Source organism: Neocloeon triangulifer, unplaced genomic scaffold, assembly GCF_031216515.1.
Source record: "Neocloeon triangulifer isolate White Clay Creek 2 clone unplaced genomic scaffold, ASM3121651v1 ptg000004l, whole genome shotgun sequence".
Classification (NCBI taxonomy): domain Eukaryota; kingdom Metazoa; phylum Arthropoda; class Insecta; order Ephemeroptera; family Baetidae; genus Neocloeon; species Neocloeon triangulifer.
Genome location: NW_026775547.1, coordinates 3331957 through 3343274, shown reverse-complemented (window position 1 = coordinate 3343274; position 11318 = coordinate 3331957). Strand labels below are relative to the sequence as shown.

The following is an 11318-nucleotide window of genomic DNA, read 5'->3' as shown; positions in this document are numbered from 1 at the left end:
CAACTTTATTTATTTATAAAAATGAACTAACCATGACCAAATACGCAAGTATTTTAATTATAATTTCTTTATTATGTTAATCTCCTAGCAATAAGAAAAAATATTCTTAGTTCACATTCATTTTAATGATAGCATCTTTTAATCTTTATTTTTTTTTCACGTAAAATTTTATATTTTTTTATTTTAGTTTCATTGCTTTTAGTACTTCCGACTGAAATGATTTGGGTGGCCCTGATAAGGGCCGATTTAAGGGGATGTGTAGAGATGTTCTTCTACTTGGAGCTCGTGTACTTGGTGACGGCCTTGGTTCCCTCAGACACGGCGTGCTTGGCCAACTCTCCGGGAAGGAGGAGACGGACGGCGGTCTGGATCTCCCGGGAGGTGATGGTGGAGCGCTTGTTGTAGTGCGCCAAGCGGCTTGCCTCGGAAGCGATGCGCTCGAAAATGTCGTTGACAAACGAGTTCATGATGCTCATCGCCTTGCTGGAAACGCCGGTGTCGGGGTGGACCTGCTTCAGCACTTTGTAGATGTAAATTGCGTAGGATTCCTTCCTGCGCTTCCTCTTTCCCTTCTTGTCAGACTTGCTGATGTTCTTCTGGGCTTTGCCAGACTTCTTGCCTTCTTGGCTGCCTTTCCGGAGGTTTTGGGTGGCATGATGAGCGTTGGTTCAACTGCAACTGATGACGTTTCCCGTTTAAGCCAGAGTATTTATATCAGAATGTCCTGGAAACGAGCGAGCCAATAGGAGACGAGCATTCAAAAGCCCGCTTCCTATTGGTTCGGAGCTCCGCTTACTGCTCGGAGTGCCACTCTCGCATCGCACTCCCCTCTCTAGGTATATAAACAAGCTCGGCTACTTTCGTGTCATTCTCCTGCAGAATACAAACCAACTCACACAAGCTCAAACATGTCTGGACGTGGAAAGGGAGGCAAGGTGAAGGGAAAGGCAAAGACTCGCTCTAGCCGTGCTGGACTTCAATTCCCCGTCGGCCGTATTCACCGCCTACTGCGCAAGGGAAACTACGCCGAACGTGTCGGTGCCGGAGCCCCGGTGTACCTCGCTGCCGTCATGGAATACCTCGCCGCTGAAGTGCTCGAGTTGGCCGGCAACGCGGCTCGCGACAACAAGAAGTCTCGCATCATCCCCCGTCACTTGCAGCTGGCCATCCGCAACGACGAGGAGTTGAACAAACTTCTCTCTGGAGTCACCATCGCCCAGGGAGGTGTCCTGCCCAACATCCAGGCTGTTCTTCTCCCCAAGAAGACCGACAAGAAGGCTTAAATTCGCCACCAACATCAGATAAAATCGGCCCTTTTCAGGGCCACCCAAAACACTCAAGTTTGAATTGAGTAAGCAATAGTCTAATCATACCTAACCTATGGTGATCTTCAATTTTTGCAGTCTTAGTAGCCGCACCCAAAAATCATATTGTAGAGATTTACGATTAATTTTGCTAGTCCAGAAATACCTAACAAGTGTATTTTGACAAAAGGGGAATAATTTTCAGGTGAGTATTTTCAATGTAATAAAACGAGAGGAAATTTTTGTGAAGTTTTAATTTAATATTTCCAAAAGGTTCATAATTATTAAAAGTTACAATTTTTTATTAAAACCATTTTGGAGCTCAATTTACCACCTGAACAGCGGGTTAAATAAAAACATGCAATTGGTATGGTATGTGGAGTTTTTAAATTCGCATTTTTCACAATTAAAAAAATGCTTCTCTAAAACATGGTTATATTAAAATTTTTAAAATAAAATAAATCTAGATTAAATTCAGAAAATTTAAAGTTGCCATATTATTATCACTATCAAACTTAATGAACCGGGCCTTTCCATACATTCAGCTGAAATATTTAATTATGTTTATTTATACTTTATGATAATGATTTTATATTAATTATAATTTAAAATAAAATTTGGTGCATTTACAAAAACTATGTAGCAAAATTAGTAAAAAAAAAATACTAAAATTAATAATAATCCTTTTACATTTACACCCACTAAATTTAATTTTAAAAAATAATTAAGTAAAAGGGCATCTCTATTTATGTAATAAGAGCCGCAACGGCTTTTGACATGTAAAAAAAATCTAATTGCTCAAAGAGCGAGTTACTTAAGGTAGTTCCTTTTTAGCTTAATTTGTCGATCGACCGCCGCAGTGGCGGCCACGTTGCAATGAAGATAATATTATGCCCTGCGTCGAGCTTGCCAACAGCACAACAAACGGCGCAGCTGGTAAAGAGAAAGCGAAGCCAAGATGGCCGCCGAATTGGCTGCTTACCAGTTGCAGTATTTTTTAGCAAAATTTGAGGAAAATCGTCTACGCTTTGCTATTAAAAACCTTTGATACTCATGGTTGTAAAAACCAATTCCAATCTTGCCGAATGAAAACCAAACAATGATCAAGCAAAATGCCAGATTCGGTCCTTAAAATGAGATGATCTTAATAAGTCTCCTAAATAGAAAACAGAACTAAAATTTACTTTTAATTTATATACCATTGAAAAACATGTTTAATGATCTGCTGGTTGATAGGTCTCCTCTTGGTTTATGTAATTTTCTTTACAAAAATGTAAATTTCATTGTGCTCATGCAGTCCGAAGCTGATGATTTTTGAAAATATAAATTTGAAGCTCCTAATGATATCATTGATTTTTTTATTAATATTCCAAGCATTCTTTAACATACATCTTTTTAATAATTTGTCTCCGACTGTGATATATATAAAAAAAAACGTGATACATTATTGATTTCAAAATTTTGCTATTTCTGCTTTTTGAGCTAGTATTTGATAAAATTGTGATGTCATAAAATGTTCTTTTGCTTGTACCTGGCTTATTGTACAGTACAAAACGAATCTAGTTTATAAATTTATGATATCATCATTATTAATTATAAATAAATTCATTTACTTATTATAAATTTTCACATACATCAGTTAGCTTCTTTTTAATTTATTTTAATTTAAATAATCTGATTGCTTGCTTAGCTTTACTGGAATATTTTGGGTGGCCCTGATAAGGGCCGATTTTTCGTCAAGCGGTTGTTGGTCGCTTAACCGCCGAAGCCGTACAGGGTGCGTCCCTGCCTCTTCAGAGCGTAGACAACGTCCATGGCGGTGACGGTCTTCCTCTTGGCGTGCTCGGTGTAGGTGACGGCGTCACGGATGACGTTCTCGAGGAACACCTTCAGGACTCCGCGGGTCTCCTCGTAGATGAGGCCGGAGATACGCTTGACTCCGCCACGGCGAGCCAGACGACGGATGGCGGGCTTGGTGATGCCCTGGATGTTGTCACGCAGCACTTTGCGATGACGTTTGGCGCCTCCCTTGCCGAGTCCCTTGCCTCCCTTTCCACGTCCAGTCATGTTGAATCCTGTTTGCGTCGGAACGAAACTGATGCCAACTTGTTGGAACACGCAGTTTATATAGAAGGGGTCGCGAGCAAAGGCGCGAAAGGGGCCCCTAGCAATGAACAGCGAGCGCGCTAAAATCTAGCGGTGGGCGGGGCTTCCAGTGCTATATATACACCGGTCGCTGCAAGTACGAACATGTTTCAACTCGTCTCAACAAGTCAACATGGCCCGTACGAAGCAAACCGCCCGCAAGTCGACCGGAGGAAAGGCCCCTCGCAAGCAGCTGGCAACCAAGGCAGCCCGCAAGAGCGCCCCAGCCACCGGTGGGGTCAAGAAACCCCATCGCTACAGACCTGGCACGGTCGCCCTCCGAGAGATCCGTCGCTACCAGAAGAGCACGGAGCTGCTCATCCGCAAGCTGCCCTTCCAGCGTCTTGTTCGTGAAATCGCCCAAGACTTCAAGACCGACCTGCGCTTCCAATCGTCCGCCGTGATGGCCCTGCAGGAGGCCAGCGAAGCCTACCTCGTCGGACTCTTCGAAGACACCAACTTGTGCGCCATCCACGCCAAGCGCGTCACCATCATGCCGAAGGACATCCAGCTCGCCCGCCGCATCCGCGGAGAGCGCGCTTAAGCCTTCGCTGAAAAAAAACGGCCCTTTTCAGGGCCACCAAAAGTGTCCGATAAGGCTTATTTAAGCAATTCTACTCCAGCGGAGACCAGTTTAGGTTTAATAGTCGACAGACCACTGAAAATTTTAAAATTCCTGTTTATTTGATATATTCCAGCGGAGACCAGTTTAGGTTTAATAGTCGACAGACCACCAAAAATTTTAAAATTCATGTTTATTTGATATATTCCAGCGGAGACCAGTTTAGGTTTAATAGTCGACAGACCACTGAAAATTTTAAAATTCCTGTTTATTTGATATATTCCAGCGGAGACCAGTTTAGGTTTAATAGACGACAGACCACTGAAAATTTTAAAATTCCTGTTTATTTGATATATTCCAGCGAAGACCAGTTTAGGTTTAATAGTCAAAAGACCACTGAAAATTTTAAAATTCATGTATATTTGATATATTCCAGCGGAGACCAGTTTAGGTTTAATAGACGACAGACCACTGAAAATTTTAAAATTCCTGTTTATTTGATATATTCCAGCGGAGACCAGTTTAGGTTTAATAGTCAAAAGACCACTGAAAATTTTAAAATTCTTGTATATTTGATATATTCCAGCGGAGACCAGTTTAGGTTTAATAGTCGACAGACCACCAAAAATTTTAAAATTCATGTTTATTTGATATATTCCAGCGGAGACCAGTTTAGGTTTAATAGTCGACAGACCACTGAAAATTTTAAAATTCCTGTTTATTTGATATATTCCAGCGGAGACCAGTTTAGGTTTAATAGACGACAGACCACTGAAAATTTTAAAATTCCTGTTTATTTGATATATTCCAGCGAAGACCAGTTTAGGTTTAATAGTCAAAAGACCACTGAAAATTTTAAAATTCATGTATATTTGATATATTCCAGCGGAGACCAGTTTAGGTTTAATAGACGACAGACCACTGAAAATTTTAAAATTCCTGTTTATTTGATATATTCCAGCGGAGACCAGTTTAGGTTTAATAGTCAAAAGACCACTGAAAATTTTAAAATTCTTGTATATTTGATATATTCCAGCGGAGACCAGTTTAGGTTTAATAGTCAAAAGACCACTGAAAATTTTAAAATTCCTGTTTATTTGATATATTCCAGCGGAGACCAGTTTAGGTTTAATAGTCGACAGACCACTGAAAATTTTAAAATTCCTGTTTATTTGATATATTCCAGCGGAGACCAGTTTAGGTTTAATAGACGACAGACCACTGAAAATTTTAAAATTCCTGTTTATTTGATATATTCCAGCGGAGACCAGTTTAGGTTTAATAGTCAAAAGACCACTGAAAATTTTAAAATTCTTGTATATTTGATATATTCCAGCGGAGACCAGTTTAGGTTTAATAGACGACAGACCACTGAAAATTTTAAAATTCCTGTTTATTTGATATATTCCAGCGGAGACCAGTTTAGGTTTAATAGTCAAAAGACCACTGAAAATTTTAAAATTCTTGTATATTTGATATATTCCAGCGGAGACCAGTTTAGGTTTAATAGTCGACAGACCACTGAAAATTTTAAAATTCTTGTATATTTGATATATTCCAGCGGAGACCAGTTTAGGTTTAATAGTCAAAAGACCACTGAAAATTTTAAAATTCCTGTTTATTTGATATATTCCAGCGGAGACCAGTTTAGGTTTAATAGTCAAAAGACCACTGAAAATTTTAAAATTCCTGTTTATTTGATATATTCCAGCGGAGACCAGTTTAGGTTTAATAGTCGACAGACCACCAAAAATTTTAAAATTCATGTTTATTTGATATATTCCAGCGGAGACCAGTTTAGGTTTAATAGTCGACAGACCACTGAAAATTTTAAAATTCCTGTTTATTTGATATATTCCAGCGGAGACCAGTTTAGGTTTAATAGTCGACAGACCACTGAAAATTTTAAAATTCCTGTTTATTTGATATATTCCAGCGGAGACCAGTTTAGGTTTAATAGACGACAGATCACTGAAAATTTTAAAATTCTTGTTTATTTCAAATATTCCAGCGGAGCTAGAGCAGTTTAGGTATAATAGGCGACAGACCACTGAAAATTTTAAAATTCCTGTTTATTTGATATATTCCAGCGGAGACCAGTTTAGGTTTAATAGTCAAAAGACCACTGAAAATTTTAAAATTCTTGTATATTTGATATATTCCAGCGGAGACCAGTTTAGGTTTAATAGTCGACAGACCACTGAAAATTTTAAAATTCCTGTTTATTTGATATATTCCAGCGGAGACCAGTTTAGGTTTAATAGACGACAGATCACTGAAAATTTTAAAATTCTTGTTTATTTCAAATATTCCAGCGGAGCTAGAGCAGTTTAGGTATAATAGACGACAGACCACTGAAAATTTTAAAATTCTTGTTTATTTGATATATTCCAGCGGAGCTAGAGCAGTTTAGGTTTAATAGACGACAGACCACTGAAAATTTTGAAATTCTTGTTTATTTCAAATATTCCAGCGGAGCTAGAGCAGTTTAGGTTTAATAGACGACAGACCACTGAAAATTTTGAAATTCTTGTTTATTTGATATATTCCAGCGGAGCTAGAGCAGTTTAGGTTTAATAGACGACAGACCACTGAAAATTTTAAAATTCTTGTTTATTTGATATATTCCAGCGGAGCTAGAGCAGTTTAGGTTTAATAGACGACAGACCACTGAAAATTTTGAAATTCTTGTTTATTTCAAATATTCCAGCGGAGCTAGAGCAGTTTAGGTTTAATAGACGACAGACCACTGAAAATTTTAAAATTCTTGTTTATTTGATATATTCCAGCGGAGCTAGAGCAGTTTAGGTTTAATAGACGACAGACCACTGAAAATTTTAAAATTCTTGTTTATTTCAAATATTCCAGCGGAGCTAGAGCAGTTTAGGTTTAATAGACGACAGACCACTGAAAATTTTGAAATTCTTGTTTATTTCAAATATTCCAGCGGAGCTAGAGCAGTTTAGGTATAATAGACGACAGACCACTGAAAATTTTAAAATTCTTGTTTATTTCAAATATTCCAGCGGAGCTAGAGCAGTTTAGGTATAATAGACGACAGACCACTGAAAATTTTAAAATTCTTGTTTATTTCAAATATTCCAGCGGAGCTAGAGCAGTTTAGGTATAATAGACGACAGACCACTGAAAATTTTAAAATTCTTGTTTATTTCAAATATTCCAGCGGAGCTAGAGCAGTTTAGGTATAATAGACGACAGACCACTGAAAATTTTAAAATTCTTGTTTATTTCAAATATTCCAGCGGAGCTAGAGCAGTTTAGGTATAATAGACGACAGACCACTGAAAATTTTAAAATTCTTGTTTATTTCAAATATTCCAGCGGAGCTAGAGCAGTTTAGGTTTAATAGACGACAGACCACTGAAAATTTTAAAATTCTTGTTTATTTCAAATATTCCAGCGGAGCTAGAGCAGTTTAGGTTTAATAGACGACAGACCACTGAAAATTTTGAAATTCTTGTTTATTTCAAATATTCCAGCGGAGCTAGAGCAGTTTAGGTTTAATAGACGACAGACCACTGAAAATTTTAAAATTCTTGTTTATTTCAAATATTCCAGCGGAGCTAGAGCAGTTTAGGTATAATAGACGACAGACCACTGAAAATTTTAAAATTCTTGTTTATTTCAAATATTCCAGCGGAGCTAGAGCAGTTTAGGTTTAATAGACGACAGACCACTGAAAATTTTAAAATTCTTGTTTATTTCAAATATTCCAGCGGAGCTAGAGCAGTTTAGGTTTAATAGACGACAGACCACTGAAAATTTTGAAAATCTTGTTTATTTCAAATATTCCAGCGGAGCTAGAGCAGTTTAGGTTTAATAGACGACAGACCACTGAAAATTTTAAAATTCTTGTTTATTTCAAATATTCCAGCGGAGCTAGAGCAGTTTAGGTTTAATAGACGACAGACCACTGAAAATTTTAAAATTCTTGTTTATTTCAAATATTCCAGCGGAGCTAGAGCAGTTTAGGTTTAATAGACGACAGACCACTGAAAATTTTAAAATTCTTGTTTATTTCAAATATTCCAGCGGAGCTAGAGCAGTTTAGGTTTAATAGACGACAGACCACTGAAAATTTTAAAATTCTTGTTTATTTGATATATTCCAGCGGAGCTAGAGCAGTTTAGGTTTAATAGACGACAGACCACTGAAAATTTTAAAATTCTTGTTTATTTCAAATATTCCAGCGGAGCTAGAGCAGTTTAGGTTTAATAGACGACAGACCACTGAAAATTTTAAAATTCTTGTTTATTTCAAATATTCCAGCGGAGCTAGAGCAGTTTAGGTATAATAGACGACAGACCACTGAAAATTTTAAAATTCTTGTTTATTTCAAATATTCCAGCGGAGCTAGAGCAGTTTAGGTTTAATAGACGACAGACCACTGAAAATTTTAAAATTCTTGTTTATTTCAAATATTCCAGCGGAGCTAGAGCAGTTTAGGTATAATAGACGACAGACCACTGAAAATTTTAAAATTCTTGTTTATTTCAAATATTCCAGCGGAGCTAGAGCAGTTTAGGTATAATAGACGACAGACCACTGAAAATTTTAAAATTCTTGTTTATTTCAAATATTCCAGCGGAGCTAGAGCAGTTTAGGTATAATAGACGACAGACCACTGAAAATTTTAAAATTCTTGTTTATTTCAAATATTCCAGCGGAGCTAGAGCAGTTTAGGTTTAATAGACGACAGACCACTGAAAATTTTAAAATTCTTGTTTATTTCAAATATTCCAGCGGAGCTAGAGCAGTTTAGGTTTAATAGACGACAGACCACTGAAAATTTTAAAATTCTTGTTTATTTCAAATATTCCAGCGGAGCTAGAGCAGTTTAGGTATAATAGACGACAGACCACTGAAAATTTTAAAATTCTTGTTTATTTCAAATATTCCAGCGGAGCTAGAGCAGTTTAGGTTTAATAGACGACAGACCACTGAAAATTTTAAAATTCTTGTTTATTTCAAATATTCCAGCGGAGCTAGAGCAGTTTAGGTATAATAGATGACAGACCACTGAAAATTTTAAAATTCTTGTTTATTTCAAATATTCTAGTGGAGCTAGAGCAGTTTAGGTATAATAGACGACAGACCACTGAAAATTTTAAAATTCTTGTTTATTTCAAATATTCCAGCGGAGCTAGAGCAGTTTAGGTTTAATAGACGACAGACCACTGAAAATTTTAAAATTCTTGTTTATTTCAAATATTCCAGCGGAGCTAGAGCAGTTTAGGTTTAATAGACGACAGACCACTGAAAATTTTAAAATTCTTGTTTATTTCAAATATTCCAGCGGAGCTAGAGCAGTTTAGGTATAATAGACGACAGACCACTGAAAATTTTAAAATTCTTGTTTATTTCAAATATTCCAGCGGAGCTAGAGCAGTTTAGGTTTAATAGACGACAGACCACTGAAAATTTTAAAATTCTTGTTTATTTCAAATATTCCAGCGGAGCTAGAGCAGTTTAGGTATAATAGACGACAGACCACTGAAAATTTTAAAATTCTTGTTTATTTCAAATATTCCAGCGGAGCTAGAGCAGTTTAGGTTTAATAGACGACAGACCACTGAAAATTTTAAAATTCTTGTTTATTTCAAATATTCCAGCGGAGCTAGAGCAGTTTAGGTATAATAGACGACAGACCACTGAAAATTTTAAAATTCTTGTTTATTTCAAATATTCCAGCGGAGCTAGAGCAGTTTAGGTTTAATAGACGACAGACCACTGAAAATTTTAAAATTCTTGTTTATTTCAAATATTCCAGCGGAGCTAGAGCAGTTTAGGTATAATAGACGACAGACCACTGAAAATTTTAAAATTCTTGTTTATTTCAAATATTCCAGCGGAGCTAGAGCAGTTTAGGTTTAATAGACGACAGACCACTGAAAATTTTAAAATTCTTGTTTATTTCAAATATTCCAGCGGAGCTAGAGCAGTTTAGGTTTAATAGACGACAGACCACTGAAAATTTTAAAATTCTTGTTTATTTCAAATATTCTAGTGGAGCTAGAGCAGTTTAGGTATAATAGACGACAGACCACTGAAAATTTTGAAATTCTTGTTTATTTGATATATTCCAGCGGAGCTAGAGCAGTTTAGGTTTAATAGACGACAGACCACTGAAAATTTTAAAATTCGTGTTTATTTCAAATATTCCAGCGGAGCTAGAGCAGTTTAGGTATAATAGACGACAGACCACTGAAAATTTTAAAATTCTTGTTTATTTCAAATATTCCAGCGGAGCTAGAGCAGTTTAGGTTTAATAGACGACAGACCACTGAAAATTTTAAAATTCTTGTTTATTTCAAATATTCCAGCGGAGCTAGAGCAGTTTAGGTTTAATAGACGACAGACCACTGAAAATTTTAAAATTCTTGTTTATTTCAAATATTCCAGCGGAGCTAGAGCAGTTTAGGTATAATAGACGACAGACCACTGAAAATTTTAAAATTCTTGTTTATTTCAAATATTCTAGTGGAGCTAGAGCAGTTTAGGTATAATAGACGACAGACCACTGAAAATTTTAAAATTCTTGTTTATTTCAAATATTCCAGCGGAGCTAGAGCAGTTTAGGTTTAATAGACGACAGACCACTGAAAATTTTAAAATTCTTGTTTATTTCAAATATTCCAGCGGAGCTAGAGCAGTTTAGGTTTAATAGACGACAGACCACTGAAAATTTTGAAATTCTTGTTTATTTCAAATATTCCAGCGGAGCTAGAGCAGTTTAGGTTTAATAGACGACAGACCACTGAAAATTTTAAAATTCTTGTTTATTTCAAATATTCCAGCGGAGCTAGAGCAGTTTAGGTATAATAGACGACAGACCACTGAAAATTTTAAAATTCTTGTTTATTTCAAATATTCCAGCGGAGCTAGAGCAGTTTAGGTTTAATAGACGACAGACCACTGAAAATTTTAAAATTCTTGTTTATTTCAAATATTCCAGCGGAGCTAGAGCAGTTTAGGTTTAATAGACGACAGACCACTGAAAATTTTAAAATTCTTGTTTATTTCAAATATTCCAGCGGAGCTAGAGCAGTTTAGGTATAATAGACGACAGACCACTGAAAATTTTAAAATTCTTGTTTATTTCAAATATTCCAGCGGAGCTAGAGCAGTTTAGGTTTAATAGACGACAGACCACTGAAAATTTTAAAATTCTTGTTTATTTCAAATATTCCAGCGGAGCTAGAGCAGTTTAGGTATAATAGACGACAGACCACTGAAAATTTTAAAATTCTTGTTTATTTGATATATTCCAGCGGAGCTAGAGCAGT

The 11318-nt window shown here is 36.4% G+C and overlaps 3 protein-coding genes and 1 pseudogene across 3 annotated transcripts; 2 read left to right on the top strand and 2 right to left on the bottom strand.

Annotated features, from left to right (window-relative positions):
• Positions 1–112: 112 nt before the first annotated feature.
• Positions 113–661, bottom strand: LOC132193397 (histone H2B-like; annotated as a pseudogene).
• Positions 662–887: 226 nt separating this feature from the next.
• On the top strand, positions 888–1789 carry LOC132193396 (histone H2A). Its single transcript, XM_059614038.1, has 2 exons — positions 888–1351; positions 1404–1789. Exon 1 carries the CDS (start codon positions 909–911, stop codon positions 1281–1283), a length of 375 nt encoding a protein of 124 aa, XP_059470021.1. The 5' UTR covers positions 888–908; the 3' UTR covers positions 1284–1351; positions 1404–1789.
• Positions 1790–2657: 868 nt separating this feature from the next.
• On the bottom strand, positions 2658–3385 carry LOC132193459 (histone H4). The gene has a single exon (XM_059614158.1). The coding sequence runs from the start codon at positions 3369–3371 to the stop codon at positions 3060–3062; it is 312 nt and encodes a 103-aa protein (XP_059470141.1). The 5' UTR covers positions 3372–3385; the 3' UTR covers positions 2658–3059.
• Positions 3386–3567: 182 nt separating this feature from the next.
• LOC132193350 (histone H3) lies at positions 3568–3993 on the top strand. Its single transcript, XM_059613964.1, has one exon. The coding sequence runs from the start codon at positions 3583–3585 to the stop codon at positions 3991–3993; it is 411 nt and encodes a 136-aa protein (XP_059469947.1). The 5' UTR covers positions 3568–3582.
• Positions 3994–11318: the final 7325 nt, after the last annotated feature.

Bases quoted from the DNA above. Each gene is read 5' to 3' on its own strand.
- LOC132193396 (XM_059614038.1), top strand. From the start codon at position 909: ATGTCTGGACGTGGAAAGGGAGGCAAGGTGAAGGGAAAGGCAAAGACT.
- LOC132193459 (XM_059614158.1), bottom strand. From the start codon at position 3,371: ATGACTGGACGTGGAAAGGGAGGCAAGGGACTCGGCAAGGGAGGCGCC.
- LOC132193350 (XM_059613964.1), top strand. From the start codon at position 3,583: ATGGCCCGTACGAAGCAAACCGCCCGCAAGTCGACCGGAGGAAAGGCC.